This window comes from Carassius carassius, chromosome 5 (genome assembly GCF_963082965.1).
Source record: "Carassius carassius chromosome 5, fCarCar2.1, whole genome shotgun sequence".
Classification (NCBI taxonomy): Eukaryota; Metazoa; Chordata; class Actinopteri; order Cypriniformes; family Cyprinidae; genus Carassius; species Carassius carassius.
Genome location: NC_081759.1, coordinates 34,049,054 through 34,067,502, shown reverse-complemented (window position 1 = coordinate 34,067,502; position 18,449 = coordinate 34,049,054). Strand labels below are relative to the sequence as shown.

General features: G+C 36.4%; 1 protein-coding gene across 1 annotated transcript; it reads right to left on the bottom strand.

Annotated features, from left to right (window-relative positions):
* Positions 1-3,858: 3,858 nt before the first annotated feature.
* LOC132141377 (tetraspanin-15-like) lies at positions 3,859-12,494 on the bottom strand. The gene is made up of 8 exons (XM_059550836.1): positions 12,131-12,494; positions 9,555-9,740; positions 9,350-9,424; positions 9,168-9,263; positions 8,489-8,605; positions 6,946-6,996; positions 6,404-6,520; positions 3,859-5,325 (listed from the first exon to the last, which is right to left on the bottom strand). The coding sequence occupies exons 1-8, from the start codon at positions 12,215-12,217 to the stop codon at positions 4,999-5,001; spliced, it is 1,056 nt and encodes a 351-aa protein (XP_059406819.1). The 5' UTR covers positions 12,218-12,494; the 3' UTR covers positions 3,859-4,998.
* Between the last annotated feature and the right edge of the window lie 5,955 nt (positions 12,495-18,449).

Genomic DNA, 18,449 nt, shown 5'->3' with positions numbered 1-18,449 from the left:
ATTGGCAATACCCATCCAATTGTTCTTCTTTTATTTGTATTTTTTTGCTCTGACATCTCTCCGTGACCTGTGTGGGATACACAGTTTTGCTGCCTCAAGCTATTTTTTCCTTTTTTGTTTCATGGACACAAATGACAGGATAATGTCAGGATATGTGCTTTGACATATATTGACTACTAAGAAAAAACAATTTATAGCAGATGCTGAACTGAGTGCACAAACTCAATGCTCAGTGTCCATCAAAGCGCACATACACACACGCACGCACACACACACACAAAATCAATAACAAATACAGACTCAAGATAACCTGTGTTACTCACAATTATTTGGTTGATGATCTCATCTTCGGGGATTCAGGCTTTGTGATTCCTGCTGACCCAGACTAATCTTGTTAATAATAAAGAATTACCTACATAAAGAAGACCTTTGGGCTGTAGAAAGCTTGTTGATTAACACCTATTTGGACCCTTTAAATCATTAAATTAAACATAATTTGGAAACAAAATCTCAGAAGACTGCAGGAAAAAAAAAAGCCATACATAAACTGTTCTTCTACGCATATGGTTTGATTACAACTTCAATTATTTGGGCACTGTAATCAGACAAATGTGTTAATTCTACTGCATCAAACTAAGTGACATCTTGAGTTCTCAGATCTAACACCACTTTTATGAACCATTTTTGCATAAATTACTTTAATAATGGACATGAAATAAACTGCCCTCCAGTGCACACAGATGTCCAGGCAGAGAAACAACAGATGTAGCACAACACACTCATCCTGGATATTACATATTCCACAAAGAAAATTTAGAAAGTGTGCAAATATAATTTTTATCTTAATACATTTCTGTATTCAACTTTTTATCTTACAACATAACATAATGTATTGCTTAGTGACAGAAAACTGGGTGTTTTCTCTAGTGCTAAGTATACTAGACATACATTTACATGTACTTAATAAAATACCTTTGTACTTTTATTATACTAAACTGGTATACTTCAAGTCTGCTCATTTGGAACAACTAATTTTGTGCTTAATGCACTTTAATTGTGTGGCTGAAGTCCACTGAAGTATATTTGATAGTGCTAAAGATAGTGCTAAATACTTTAGCTACATTTTAAATATCTTGCATTTAAACTCTGATATTATTTAAAAAAATCATACAATCCTCGTCATTAGTGACATTAAAACACATTTCAGGCTTAATAAAAAAAAATGTACTTTGTGCACATGTAGAACTCCAAATAAAGTTTAATTATATGTCAGTATAAATGTATTTTAAATACTTTTTTATTAGGGTTGGCTTCTCTTCTTTTTTCAAAGAAAAAAAAATACAAATTTGATGAACTGACAAATTGTGTCAAAATCTGAAATAAATGGATATTAACGTCTTATTTAAACTGTTGTATAAACACACACACACAAAAAATTTCAGTACTCTTGATTTTGCTGATATACAGTAGCCTGTGAGATATTGCATTAATATAACTCTTAATGTCACTCTTTCATCATCCACACAAGGTCCTCACTGACAATCCATCAGGGACACATTCCATTAACTGCCAGCAGAACCTCACTCATCATTCAACAGACAGCTTTCAATCATCTGTGCAAACAGAAACTTTCCAGAAGAAACGACATGTTGATGCATATGAAAAGCCATTTTCTTTGAGTGGACAGAATCCACTTCACTTATGCATTGCATTTGTGTGACTAATCAGGGATACTCAATGATATTCATTGGCGAGATTGAATTCATTCTGCCGTCCAGAGCAAGGCAGTCCCAGTCTGATTCGTTCGGTGATAACACCATATGGTTTTTTTTTGTCAGAAGAAGATGAGATGAGGTGAGTAGGTGTGCATTACCTCAGGGATAACGGCAAGGCAAGGCGCAGTGCATAGCTATTACACTTCTAGTAAACTTAAGAAGAATGAATGCCAGCAAACCAAAGAATGAAATGTAAAATGAAAACATTAACAATTTGGATGTCGTTTGTACCAACTTATAATTTCCGCATTGATGGATTCCAATATTTAGACCTCAAGATTAAAGTTTCTATAACACCTTACAGTTGTACAGGTCATGCAAAAACAACAAAATTGGCTAGTCCACAGAGAATTGGAGGGCACAGGTGCTAGAAAACCAACATTGTAATTTCAAACCTATTTTCTATCATTTACGGTTCAAATTGTACCCTTATTATCTTATTAGGTTCATTTAAGTCTGATATTTACCCTCTTTTTTGCACATTGCATTTTGCTCTTGCATGTATTAAAAATTCTGGGTACAGAATGATTGATGATAAAAAATGGGCTTATTTATTTATTCATTATTTTTTAGGAACAATACAAACAACCGAACGCCCTGCAGCTTCTTAATGTGTTCTCTTGACGTTTAAGGTGTTTATTTCAAAGATGCTAGTCTCAGGTCAACCTTGATACGCTTTCATCCAGATTTAACCAAACCTCCAAATCCCTGTTGTAGAGAAATCACTTTTCTTCTCACAGTCCCCACGAGATAGATGCACTGAACTCATTATTTAGATAAGAGAGACAGCATTTTAAGCTGCAGCCGAAATGAGCCATATTCCCCCTCTATTAGACACAAACAAACAGCTCTGGCCTTTTAATGTAGTATTACTCTTTCAGAGAAGCAGCATAATAATTACTATGTGAAAAAGTTGATACTTGACTCATTAACTGTCCACCAATCAGCATAATTGCATAAAATTAAATTAAATTTGAACAACATCAAAACCTTAGGGAGGGGATAAAACAATATTTTTCTCTATACTGCGATCATACAGGTACCTGATCTTTTCGCCCTTGCTGGCTCATGGCATTGCCTCACTATAAAAGCAATAGTTCACCCAGAAATGAAAAATTGCTAAAAGTACACTCCCCATCAGGTCATCCAAGATGTAGATGATCTAGTTTTTTTTAGCTGAAGGAGTTTGGAGAAATTTGAAGATTTTTTTTTTGTGTGTGTGTAAACTTTTCCTTCACGAGTAAATCAGTAAATAACCAGGTACTCTAGCTTCTTCTCAAGAACTTCCATGCTGGGATTTTTTTCTGGATGCTAGACGAAAAAAAAAAAAATACATCTACTGAAGCACTGACAATTCATCTGCAGTGCATCACGTGATCTCCTAGCCGCATCCTCTTTTGATGCACTCATGCATCTGACAAAACCAAGAACCCATCCTTGTGCCTCCCTCAAGCAAGCAATTGCTAATTACTGTTATTAATGCTGTTATTATTATCATAATTACGCCAGTGTGGATGCATTTTGTTCCCGGCTTCAGTACAAGAATAGTTATTTTCAGTGCTGCAGTTCATTTCCTCCCATTGAGACACCGGCTATAATTATTCCACATGCAACTTCTTGATGGCCATCACCATGAGGAGGAAAGTGGCGTGAGCAGTGAGGAAATAATGGGAGAGAGGAGGAAGATAGATTGCTCTGCACAGGAATTAATGTGAATGATGTGTTATGATGATACTCAGAAAGCAGCATCAATTAGACTCGTTTTAATATGCCAAGTTGCTATCAGAGTCCTTAAATGCAATTTGAGTTCTTTGGGAAGATACATTAGCCTTATAGAGTCATCTATACAATTGCCAAAACCACTGGGACCTCATTATGCAACATTCACTTTCAAGAACATCTTAAAAAGTGTGATTATGCACTAAAATGGCTCATGCATTCAAAAGTTCAGGTGGACATTTTCTAAGAAATCCACAAGCCCAGCTCTTTAGAGGTTTTCACAGCTCCACTTCTCACTCCACTAAAAGGCTTGAGAGACTTCGGGGCTTTATTCAACAATGCAGAATAAACCCGCGAGACATACTTAAAAGATTAATTCAAGCTAATTTTATTGAAAGTCACATTAATGTTACTACAAAACCAGAGCTACATTAGCTGGAGCACAGCATTCCATCTTTAGCAACATCCTGAAAAGGTCTATAATCAAAGAGGTGCGATTGTGAGGTATTTCAAAATTACTACTGGCAACTAAAAGGCGGGTTTTATACATTAATGGCAGACAGTTGTTAATTATGACAACATTCATGCTAAAAGTTTTTTTTTTTTTCTCAATCTTCCCGAACAGTAATAAAGATGAAACTTAAACTACACATTTAAAAAAGAGGTTTTCAACAGCTAAAAGTTCATTATGAACATAACTTAAAAGACAAATGAAACTTCAAGTAGTGGTCAAGGCCAGGTCTCCGTTATTTAAAAAAAATTCTACCTGCAAATGAATGTGGCTATTGTAGAATAGCCTGAGGTACTCAGGGGAAAAGCTTTTGTTGTACTTAAGGCAACACTTTAATAAATAATTTCACTGGTACTTATTACCGTTAAGAAAGAATGTTAGCATTACACAAACCTCATGCTTTTTAAAAGAGAAAGCAGATCCATAAAAATACCAAATGTTCCTTTCTACTTGGAAATTTAGGCTCATGATAATAGTGTAATGTAAAAACAATTAAAATGTGCATATAAAAGTTTTTAGAAACAATGCATCTACTAGAGATGAACGTCCAGCTTCATCTGCCAGTCACAACATTGATAATCTTTGACAAATTCAAAAGCTAGCCATTTCCCTGAAGTCTTTGTAATATACTCCTAAATTAAAAACATTTTTAAAAAGAAATTGATTGCCAACAGTAAGAGTCCTCTCCATGAAACCTTATGAACTATTATAAAATATATAACAAAATGACTAATAAAACAAACTTGCTTGATCCCATAAGTCACAGAATGAACTAAAATGGTGAAAAACAATGGAATGTGCAGGTGGAGATCTCCTACCTTGATTCCATCTGTTATCAAACATTTTATACAAACCTCTACTTTTTTCATGCCTAAAAACATTTAGTGCAACTAACTCACTTTATCTTAACACACAGTGTGAACTTTTTATATACAAATAACAATTAAATAAATAAATAAAAAATAAGATGCAGCCTCTTTTTCTTTGTGGTTCTTAAGCTCGATTGTCCACTTCATCCATTCCCATACCTGATTGTGCTATTTGGCTCTTCAGGTGTGAATGCTTAAAGGATATTTTGGGCTGTTCTTGTTCCAGGTCAAAACGGATGGGGTCTGAAGCCCAGCTGTCAGGTTCTGCTACAGGAACAGGCAGGTAGCCTCCGTCACGAGGTAGACACATACACCATCCAGCACCCGAGAGGTCCAGTTCTCTGTACTTGAAACCGGCACGTTTCAGGATCTTAAAGTCCACCATGTCTTCAGATTCACTCATCTCCACCAAAAGATTCCAGAAGATACAGCTCAGGAGAATACCAAGGAGCTAAAAGAAACATTAACACATGTGAAGTGTCAAGATATGTTTTTTGGAGATGATGTGCAAAAAAGTCACCAAATAAATAAATACACTGCCATTCAAACGTTTGGGGCAAGTTTTTTTTTTTTTTTTAAGAAATTAATACTTTTATTTGATAAGGACACATTAAATTGATGCAAAGTACAAGTTTCACAAGATTTATATTTCAAATGAATGCTGTTCTTCTGAACTTCCTTTACATTAAAAAATCCTAACAAAAAAAGTTATGACAACTTGTGAGAACCGTACAGTACCAGTACATTTTTTTTTAAAATCAAAGCACATAAGACATAGTGTGCATGTACAGTATATGTGCTCACCAATTTTTATTTTTTGAATCAGAAGGGTAACATCAATTATTTTAAGTTTTATTCTAATATATTCATAAATATTCACAGAATTCTAATCTAAACTATTTTCAAAGCAGAGTCACAGATACAAATCTATAGTTTTCACTTGTCACTTATAAAGACAAATCCTTGATTTACGTAAAGCATATGATAAAATATACAGTAATACTGTGCATAAACAGAAGCAGATCATTAATCCAACCATACTTTGATTTACTAGACTGGGTCTTTGTCACACCCTCCATCATATTTGTGCAAGAGGACTGTTCCTCTGCTCTAATTAGAGGATTAATGCATTAATGGAGGAATGTGCCGGCATGGCCATGTGGCTGTATTTAATGTGACCTCTTCCCTTAACTCAGCAGACAGAAAAAGAAAGAGACAGATGAGCAGGCTAGTTATTTTGTAAAAAGATTCCAAAGACTGGGCAGCAGCTTCTCCGAGAGTCATTCGCCCCTCATTGGGCATTTGCATCTGGTCAGTGCAGATGTCCATTTTCTATAATTTATTGTTTGCCAGAGGATTCTCTAATGAGGGAAGAGTCAAACAGAATAGGTAGTAGGCAATCAAAATGGAAATGTGGAATGCCAGGGGAGCAGAGGGAAAAGTACACGATGAAGAGATACATATATTTCAGGGTAGGATGATATAAATAATAAACAGTAAACACAAGAAGGAAAAGAGGATCATAAAACCTGTGGTAGTCCAACCGCACAGCAAATTCCAATAGTAGCTCCAATATTGTCCCCCATCCACAGGTTCACAGCATGAATACAGCCACGCACATGAATTATGCCATCTAAAGTTTCACGCTGTAATACAGAAGAGAGAAAGAAATAAAATTCGGTATAGGTAGCAGGTAATGCTCAGATTTTATGACGTAAACAAGGTTCAAATATCACAACTAGAGTCCATCGTAATGGCATAATAGATGTGGTGCTTGTAATGGCTCTGATGTTATTTGCTTGGTTCTTATCTATGGAACAAACAACTGAATGGTGCCACCATTACAGATGATTGCACTTGAAATGGCTATTGGAGGTTTTTGTTTTCCTGTCACAGCTTCTCCTTTAAAGATAATCTCAAGTGTCAAGGTCTGCCAAATGATTCTCTCCAAGCGCATGGCTGGGCATGAGAGCCAGTATTATGTAAAATGACACAAGTCATTTAACATTAGTCAGTGATGGCTGGTTGCAGGCCATTGTGAGAATGTGGACTTCAGAGAGCTCCATTTTACCTGCTGGTTGAGAGTTTTGTAACCGCAGAGTGTGTTCACAACTTCTCCGACCTGAAAGAAATAAACACACACGACTCACTAGTAAAACTAGTTTTGGAAACTTTTCAAGTGTCATTTGGTCAGTGTGATGCTGTTGCTTCAGAAAAGTGTTGGCTAACTGTAACTTGTGTTCTGATGACCTTTGACCCTTAAAATAAATTTCATATTTCAGAATTCCATATGTAATTCCAGCACACACTTATAAGCATGTTGCTGTAAATAGACTGTAAACCTGCCTGCTCCCAAAAGCCTGGTCCAATTCTTCTAATACATTTAATACCATGTGACATTCTACCACAGCTTTCCAAAACAAAAACGGATGCCCTGTTATGAGATGATGTGAATTGAAATAGATGGAGAATGCATTCAGTAGTTGGAGTAAAGGGTGAAGAAAATTATTTTTTTGGTACCCAAATGGATGATACAATAGAAAGTTTCCCAGAATTTTAAAGGGACAGCTCACCCAAAAACTGAAAATTCTCTCATTAATTCATAATTACTCACCCTCATGCCATTCCAAACCTATAAGGCCTTCATTCATCTTTTTAACACAAATTAAGATACTTTTGATGAAATTCGAGAGCCTTCTGAGCCTGCATAGACAACAACATGACTGAGATGTTCAAGACCCAGAAAGGTAGTAAAGACATTATTAAATTAGTCCACGTATAGTCCTGCATATCGACTGTAATTTTATGAAGCTTTCGGATTTCATCTTAATCCGTGTTCCAAAGATGGACATAGGTCTTTCGGGTTTGGAATGACATGGGGGTGAGCAATTAATGACAGACTTTTCATTTTTGAGTGAACTATGAGTCCTTATGCTTTCAGAACCCAATTCAAGCATAGTACACCCTTCTAACACATTTTACTTTGTTTGCAGGAAGATTTTCTCTCAAAACCTGGTTAGAAAAATGCTACAAATTCAGCAGATTACTGAATGTCTGCCCCTATCGTGTGCCATTTTTGGAATTTTGTACTTTTAGGATTGCAGATGATAAGCAAACAACTGAAGTCAAATATCTGGCAGACTTTGATTCTTAGCCTGAAAAGCCCTGTGCTCTCTCACTGCAGTGAGCTGTCATACCAAAAGGAGAACTGTGCATTAGTGCCCAATCAACATTTATTAACTCAGAGAGAGAGAGAGAGAGAGATGCTCATGAACAGTAAAGCAGACTCTATGCTGTGCAGGGCAGGTAAATTAAATTCTCTGTCATGACGCACTATCCACTGACTCATGGGGAACAGCATTTACTAGAAAGTGCTCTAAACCCACCAGAAAAAAGCTCAGAATTCAGCTCCCTGTACTCAAAGACCTGTGGGTCAGACTGCTTTCATTGCAAACAGAAAAAAAGCACATTCTTTTTTTACCTAGAAATGATTACTGATGAATTCATGAAAAATGGCCTGTGATGCAGGTTTTTCTCATCAGACTACCATGTACAGGGCGACGTATGCGCTGATTAATGTATCATGACTGGGAGAAGTGCACGGAATGACTAACACTTTGACGGATGCAGCAGGTGTAGGGAACACCGCAGGCCAAAGGACTCGTGCCATTGCAGAAGTGGTACTGGTTTACTTCCCAATCCTTGTACTCATCTCCTCCACAACAAGAAAACTGAAAAGACAAAGCGAGATTGTGAAAAAAAAAAAGATTAAAAAAAGGGAATTTTCATTTTAATATAAGTGATACTTTCTTATTAACATGAATAATAATAATAATAATACAAATAATAAATATGACTATGCAGTATTTTTTATATAATAAAAATTATCACAAAATATTGAAAATATAAATATATTATATTACTACCATTCCAAAGGTTGGGGTCAGTAAGAATTTGTTTTGTCTTATGCTCACCAAGGCTGCATTTGTTTAAAAAATACAGTAAAATCAGTAATATTGTGAAATATGATTACAATTTAAAATAACTAAATTTCCATTTAAATACACACACACACACACACACACACACACATATATATATATAAACTCTTTAGCAATTATGTGCCTGTGTTATGAAAAAAAACTGCCATTTTTGTGCATGAATGAAACTGCAATTGACAAAATATATTTTACTGCCTGAAAGATGGAAATTATTTATGGCAGTTGTGACATAGACCACATTAGCATGGGTGTATAATTCACTTAGATTCCAGTAATAAAGTTGGTTAGCTACCTTCTCTTGCACGTAGTCCAATATGTTTTTGAAGTCCAGGTCATCATAGTAGTGCTTGATTCCTTCTCGTATACTGTTCTGAAACAATTTGATTGTCTAAAGACAAAGAAAACTTTAACTCATTAACAGCAGACTATACAACTCAACAGTGCCTCTGCCTTCAATGTTTCTTTACGTCTTACCGTCTTTTCAAAGATCAGGGCAACGATGAGGGCAAGAGCCTGGAGAGCCAGCAGAACACACAGCACACACAGGAACTGCACAAAGAGTTTAGAGTCACAGCACAAAATAATCCACCAGTAACATGGTAGAAGAGGATCTTTCCTGAATAAACACACATGCATACACACCCACACACACACATATGACCAGACAAGCAACACTCACCATGTGCAGCAGAGTCTTGTTATCCCTGAGGGATCCCACCATACCCATCACAGACACAATGAACATGACGAGACCCAGCAGTATGAGGACCACAGCAGGAGCTAAAAACACACCTTCCAGGGTCCGATTCTTCTGCCTCTCCACTTCTGCATACACTCCGATACAAAGCACGCACAGACCGAGCAACTAAGGGCACAGGGGCAGCAGGTCTGGTAAAACATCTCTACAAGTCACATCAGCTTACATCATTTCATAACATTATGTTTAAGTGATTAAATCAGAAATGCAGCAAAGATATAAAGTTGAAATCAATGTTTCAATGCACAGCCAATTCATGCAGAACAGTCATCCAATGTAAAATCAAACAATGAATCATTTGTGTTCCTCACATTAATCCCTATAAGACGACAGACATAATTCTTAGTGCTGAGCTAAAACGCACAACTAATGTAAATGAAGTGATGCAGATCATAAAGAAGATTGATGCAGCGTCTTAATATCAATTTGTGTCCTAACAAAAGACTATATTAGCACACAGCATACTAATTGAAACCACTTCATTCTCAATTTTCTTCCCTGACTGTTCTTCCTGGAAGGTTAATGTAATAAATCTTGTTAGATGATTAACTTTGTCATCTGTCAATTTCAGATTCCAGACATCTTCATTTATTTTCTGTTCACTGATAAATGGCAGTGTTTTAGTGAAGTGTAAAGACGACGAGTCAATCTTAAAGGGATAGTTTACCCAAAAATGAAAATCCCAGCACAAAAGATGATAGAGATGTAACGATTCACTCAACTCAAGATGCGATACAATTCATGATACGATTTTCTCATTATTTTATTTTATTTTTTTAAAATCTTTTTATGAAATGAGATTTCAGACAAATTCTAAATGAAAAGGTGTCCTTTTATTATCGCTTGGACATAATGTTACACATTTCTTTGTGAAATTTAAATGTGTTAAATAACAAAACTATACTGAAATTTTAAAACAAACCCCAAACTAGATAAATAAATAACACAAATAAAAGAAACACCTTTATATAAAAAACTAAGACTTTGTCTGTGCTCTTTTCATTTAAAATTAGAAGCAACCACTGCAGTTTAACCAAACAAAGATGCTGCATTTATGCAGTACAAGCAGTTTTTATTTAAATTAGAACACATAATTTCAAAATATGAAGCAAAAGAAGAATGGTATGACTTTAGTTTTGTGGAACTATACTACATAAAACATTTGCACAAAACACAAACAGCAGATGGGCTAAATCAAAATGCAAATTCACTCTCTTACAGCAGGTGGCACTTATGCAACAGCAGCCATGTAGCATTTCCTTGGCTACCGCTGTAAACACAGCATGACCACTACTTTACTCCTACCACCAACTGCATCACCATTTGTTTAACATCTCAAACGAATTGAATTGTCTCATATTTGTATCGATTTTCAACCGGCTTGGGGTGTATTGTTTCATCCCTAGATTTTGAAGAATGGTGGTGACCAAACGGTTTCAGTTACTATTGACTTCGAATGTTTTTTTGGTTTCCAACACCCTTCAAAATGTCTTCTTCGTAGTCATACAAGTTTGGAATGACATGAGGGTGAGAAAGTTTTTATTTTTGAGTAGACTGTTCCTTTAAGAGTAAAGAAGGGTAAGAGAAAAGATGATTTGAAGAGTATCCTGAGAGACTTTTCTGCTTGTATCATCATGTTCCAAAAACCCTAATAGTCAAGATACTCCCATAAGGCATAAGACTTATTGCATTTCCTATGAGAAAACAGAACACTAGTGAGTCAAGCAGAACACTGTTTCTTGTTGAAATTAAATAAATTTTAATAGTTGGTGGTTTTTAAGAAAAAGATCACTGTTAAAAAATAAAATACATTAATAAAACTAGTTTAATTAGATATTCTTTTTTAAATGCCGCCCAAAAATTGGGTGTGTGGGGTCCTCTCTCTTTAAAAGCACTGTCCATGTAAGAGTATATCTGAATGTGTTATTGTGCACATGCAATTACTTTCAATTAAACGTTTGCCATAATCTATCACTACCCCTTTACATTAACATATGATTATATGATTATTAATATAGGCAGAATACAATAAATATTCAGTGTTGGCCAATTAATGTCCAATATTTTCTTGAGATATATATATATATAAAGGTGATGAAGAAAAAAATAGACCATATCATTTCAATATTATAGTCTCCAACTATTTTCAGGAAGCATATAAAAACAAATCAGTGTAAATTCAGAATCTCTTAACTATCATCAGTACCATGTGAGTGTGACAGTTACAGAAACAACAACGTCAATCTCTCAGAGACGCGTCTATTGCTTTACTGAGACACAAAGCTCATCTGTGAAATTTTAAAGCGAAAACTAGCACGTAATCTCTAAACGATCCTGTAAATGCGGTCAAAGTTACCATTATATTTATTAACACCCCCTATACGTTCAACACAAACACAAGAGCGTATTCATTCAGGGCGAGTGTGTGTGTGTGTGTGTTTATGTGAGGGAGAAACAAAGCAACGCTAGGACAGCTTTCATTTAAAACGAACACTTACCGAGAACAGCATTGAATAGACATTTAGAGAGAATTTTACAAAATAATAGAAGTGAATTGTTTTTCTCCATTCTTCGTAAGACGGCATGGTGACCGCATTAATTCGTTTCAGTTAGTCTGAGATTTTCATGTAACGTGTTCAGATGTTAGCCGTTGCCGCTAAAATTCAATGAGCCTTTGTTCTAAGATAGACGGCAGTCTGTTTTAAAAAGCCTAAGACCCGTATGAATGCATAATGAGTACTTCCATCAAATGTTCAGCTTCGCTGTCAACTCCAATAAATTGTTTTGAAAAGCACATCAGCAGCTGAAAGGTGTATTCTCATCACAATAACAACTTCCGTCCCGCCGATCAACGGTCTGGACAAACCTTTTAAAGGGCCAGCACATATAAAATGACACCGATAGATAGATAGATAGATAGATAGATAGATAGATAGATAGATAGATAGATAGATAGATAGATAGATAGATAGATAGATAGATAGATAGATAGATAGATAGATAGATAGATAGATAGATAGATAGATAGATAGATAGATAGATTTTGTTATCATTCAAATTATTACAATAGGGTATTATTAATAACATTAGCCTAGTAACAGTTAACTACTTTAGTTAACATAAACTAAGAATGATCGGTACTTCTACAGCATTTATTAATCTTAGTTCATGTTAATTTCAGCATTAATTAATGCATTATTCAAATTAAAATATGTGCTTGTTAACATTAGTTAGGCTAATGCACTGTGAATTAACAACAACAAAAAACGAATATGAAAGAATGTATTTTCGTTAACCAACATTAACAAAGATTAATAAATACTGTATAGGCTAAATGTATTGTTCATTGTTCGTTTATGTTAGTTAATACATTAATGAATGACACCTTATTGTTAAGTGTTACCATTATGTTTATCTGGCTAAGCTCCTTATAACTATAGGCTATTTATGGATTATTAAATAATGTTTATGCTTTAATCGATTAATAAAATGGTATACTTCCTTTGACACTCTCTTATCTCTAACAACAAATAGACTGAAAAAACATATGCAAATATGCTTCAGTGCAATTTTGATTACATATTTTTCATAAAGACTTTGACATAAAAAGCTTCCATCAATCATGCAATGTTTTGATACATCCTTTGACTTAATATGCCCATGGTAGCCAGTTGATGATCTGTTTTATAAAAGGAGACAAGTCTGTCTAGCTTGAATAACTCAAGCCTCTTAAATTGAATAACTCGCTGGCAGCCATATCACCCTGGAGCCCAAGACCGGTTTCCCACTGAAGCTAAGCAGGGCTGACCCTGGTCAGTACCTGGATGGGAGACCTCCTGAGAAAACTAGGTTGCTGCTGGAAGAGGTGCTAGTGAGGCCAGCAGGGGGTGCTCACCCTGTGGTCTGTGTGGGTCCTAGCGCCCCAGTGTAGTGATGGGGACACTACACTGTCAACAAGCACCGTCCTTCGGATGAGGTGTTAAACCGAGGTCCTGACTCTCTGTGGTCATTAAAAAATCCCAGGAAGTCTTTCGAAAAGAGTAGTGGTGTGACCTCGGCATCCTGGCTAAATTCGCCCATTGGCCTCTGACCATCATGGCCTACTAACAATCCCCATATCTGCTGATTGGCTTCATCACTCTGTCTCCTCTCCACCAGTAAGCTGGTGTGTGGTGGGTGTTCTGGTGCACTATGGCAGCCGTCGCATCATCCAGGTGGATGCTGCACACTGGTGGTGGATGAGGAGATACCCCCTGACTATGTAAGTGCTTTGAGTGCCCAGAAAAGTGCTATATAAATGTAATGAATTATTATTATTAAATATGTCCTGGAAAGAAAATATCCCTGTATGATGTGTCACAAAGCTTTAATCCTCAGAACAGAAGTACTTGTTGTTCACTTCTAATGCCATTATATCTGTGGTTCACGGAAAATCCTAATTTTTCAATTCACATACACAGCATGCTCACAGACATTGATTATCTCTCAGGTAGCTTGTGGTTGCAATTATATTTGACAAAAGTCTTCACAGTCCTGCCTAAACTCTCAGCCTTCCACTGCAGGGCAAACAATCTATTTAAAATACATTTAGAGTATTAGTCTCTGCCATGTCATTGACATGTTTATTGGCGCATGGCTGAGTGAGTTCTATTACTGCACTCTTATTAAGTGTGTAATATTCAGTGTTGTGGATTTTTTATTGTAAAGGTAGTAACAGGTGCAATATGGCATACATTTGCACCATGAAGGATACAATCAATATTTTAATGGATAATTGAATGGTACATATTGACATATGTTATTTACACCTCTTCTGTTTCAATGATTGATAATGAAATGATCAGAAAGAACAACTTACACAAATGAAAAAAACTTCAGCAATGCTTGTCATGAACCACTGAAAAATAGAAAAGTATTTAACTCTACACCTTGGTCAGGTTATACAGTGTATTGAATTTTATATATATATATATATATATATATATATATATATATATATATATATATATATATACACTCACCTAAAGGATTATTAGGATACTAATGCTGTGTTTGATCCCCTTTTGCCTTCAGAACTACCTTAACTCTACGTGGTTTTGATTCAACAAGGTGCTGAAAGCAAATGTTGGCCCATATTCTATTGATAGAATAGCATCTTGCAGTTGATGGAGATTTGTGGGATGCACATCCAGGGCACGAAGCTCCAGTTCCACCACATCCCAAAGATGCTCTATTGGGTTGAGATCTGGTGACTGTGGGGGCCATTTTAGTATAGTGAACTCATTGTCATGTTCAAGAAACCAATTTGAAATGATTTGAGCTTTGTGACATTGTGCATTTTCCTGCTGGAAGTAGCCATCAGAGGATGGGTACATGGTGGTCATAAAGGGATGGACATGGTCAGAAACAATGCTCAGGTAGGCCGTGGCATTTAAACGATGCCCAATTAGCACTAAGGGGCCTAAAGTGTGCCAAGAAAACATCCCCCACACCATTACACCACCACCAGCCTGCACAGTGGTAACAAGGCATGATGGATCCATGTTCTCATTCTCTTTACGCCAAATTCTGACTCTACCATCTGAATGTCTCAACAGAAACCGAGACTCATCAGACCAGGAAACATTTTTCCAGTCTTCAACTGTCGAATTTTGATGAGCTCATGCAAATTGTAGCCTCTTTTTCCTATTTGTAGTGGAGATGAGTGGTCTTCTGCTGTTGTAGCCCATCCGCCTCAAGGTTGTGCGTGTTTTGGCTTCACAAATGCTTTGCTGCATACGTCGGTTGTAACGAGTGGTTATTTCAGTCAAAGTTGCTCTTCTATCAGCTTGAATCAGTCGGCCCATTCTCCTGTGACCTCTAGCATCAACACGGCATTTTCGCTCACAGGACTGCCACATACTGGATGTTTTTCCCATTCTTTGTAAACCCTAGAAATGGTTGTGCGTGAAAATCCCAGTAACTGAGCAGATTGTGAAATACTCAGACCGGCCCATCTGGCACCAACAACCGTGTCACGCTCAAAATTGCTTAAATCACCTTTCTTTCCCATTCTGACATTCAGTTTGGAGTTCAGGAGATTGTCTTGACCAGGACCACAGCCCTAAATGCATTGAAGCAACTGCCATGTGATTGGTTGATTAGATAATTACATTAATGAGAAATTGAACAGGTGTTCCTTATAATCTTTTAGGTGAGTGTATATATACAGTACAAGACAAAAGTTTGGACACACCTTCTCATTCAAAGAGTTTTCTTTATTTTCATGACTATGAAAATTGTAGAGTCACACTGAAGTTATCAAGGGCTATTTGACCAAGAAGGAGAGTGATGGGGTGCTGCACCAGATGACCTGGCCTCCACAGTCACCGGACCTGAACCCAATCGAAATTGTTTAGGGGGGAGCTGGACCGCAGACAGAAGGCAAAAGGGCCAACAAGTGCTAAGCATCTCTCGGGGAACTCCTTCAAGACTGTTGGAAGACCATTTCAGGTGACTACCTCTTGAAGCTCATCAAGAGAATGCCAAGAGTGTGCAAAGCAGTAATCAAAGCAAAAGGTGGCTACTTTGAAGAACCTAGAATATGTCATATTTTCAGTTGTTTCACACTTTTTTGTTATGTATATAATTCCATATATAATTCCACATGTGTTAATTCATAGTTTTGATGCCTTCAGTGTGAATCTACAATTTTCATAGTCATGTAAATAAAGAAAACTCTTTGAATGAGGTGTGTCCAAACTTTTGGTCTGTACTGTATATATATATATATTGTTGTTGTTGTTGTTGTTGGTGTTGTTGTTGTCTAAAAGGCTTTTTATCAGCTATACAATCAATATATTTGCTGTGCAACAAAGCTGCAATTCCACATTCTATTAAATTAAGTTCACTCTTGCAACACTGGATAGATGAACAATAATTTTTTTCTTAATTTTTATTTGAAGTATTGAATTGATTTGTACATGTCTAGATGTAGAGACACTGAGTTTATTATTTTTAAGATATATAAAGGTCCTGCAGCATTAGACTGTAGCTCTTCTAATTCACTATTTTTCTCTCAAGGTACATTAAATGTGACCCTTGTGGATGGCAGTTGGTGTGTGAAATTAAATTTCTGATTTCTTTCTTGTCAACAACCAGTGGTCAGCCAAACCTTGATTTGTTCAGCAGAGCTCCTTGCCAGAGAATATTATGTTGCTATGATCAAAAGGTAGAGTACAGGACAGACAAAAGATGAAAGTATTAAAAGGATTGGCAAATATTTTCAGCATTGCATTCAATCTTTTGGGTGATCCAATTTCCCCAAGATAATCTTACCCGGTTTAATAAAAGAAAATACAATCCACAAAACTACAATAATGAAAATATTAAAAAAATTAATAAAACAAACAAATAAATAAAATAATTAAGGAAATGAAAATATGCCCATATAGGTGAAATTAGATGTCGTCAACCCAGATGTTGTCATGATACATGGTAAATTAACACTGATGAGTTGTCACAGCACATTACAATTACATGCTTCTCTAAGTCCCACAGAGTTTCTTGGGGAAATATACAATTCATGTAATGCATTTGATGCTCTTTCCAACCCTCCTAAACCCACTGAACTGATTATCATAAAAGAGGTCCACAACAACATCATTTGCATGCCTGCAGAGTCCTTTTGTTGAGTTTTTCACACAAGAAGAAAACAAACTAACTCTAATGGAGAAAAGAAGATAGCACTATAAATCTTTTCTCTATTATGTGATTATCTAAAAAAGGTGTTAATTTTAATCATCACAGAGCTACAGAAACAAGTCGATTCAAATGCAGAAAGAATCAAGGCAATTAACAACACCTCACAGCAGAAACAGAATATGTTAAAAAAATATCCCAAATGTAACCCACAACCCCCCCCCCCCCCCCCCCACACACACACACAACAAAAACGTAAATGCTTACAGCAATGCAGTGTTGGTTGAAGGAGTGATTCACTAAAATGCTGAAAAATTGCTCGGTAAAGGGCAGTTCCCTGGGCTTACTCTGAATCATAGCATCAAAACATCCCTTGTTACATGGACACATACACTTGAACAATGTGTGCATTCTGTATGCTGAATGATGACAGGAAAATTATGCCCAAAAGAATGAGAACACCCTGTACAATGCAAGCAATGTCCATAATTTGAAAGGCCTCCACAAATCCTTATCCCAGAACCCCATGAAAAACCTTTAGGATAAAATGGAACAGCATGTCAGGCTGCATGGTCCTGCATCTTGTTGAACATATAAAACATGCCCCCCCAAGAATAAATAAATAATCCCTTCCTTTGCAGCCATAACAGCTTACACTCTTCTGGGAAGGCTTGCCACTAAATGTTGGAACATGGATTTAGGGATGTGTGCCCATTCAGAGCATCAGTGAGGTACACCACTGACGCTGGGCAAATGTTGGATTGCAGTTAGTGTTCCAACTGATTCTGAGGCCGCTCAAATACAACTTATCAGGAAAATAATAAAACATATTTACCCTAAAGCGTTGTCTATCATGCATTGTTCTAACTGACAGATAGAGCTCAATTGTAACGCGAACTGAGAAAGAACCACCAGGTGGGGACCGTGAGCTTTTACTGAATTACTTGTGTCAAATTGAAAAGAGTTGGGATAAGAAAATAAGTGGTTTAATATGAAAAGGAACTTGCAAAAAGCGTCATACCAAATCACTGACATCGTTATCAAACTTAAAGTCTCATATTAGCATATTCTGTCCAACCTGAAAGAACCTCGCAGTATCTTCCAACTTTAATATACAAGGTGCACTGTGAATTGATC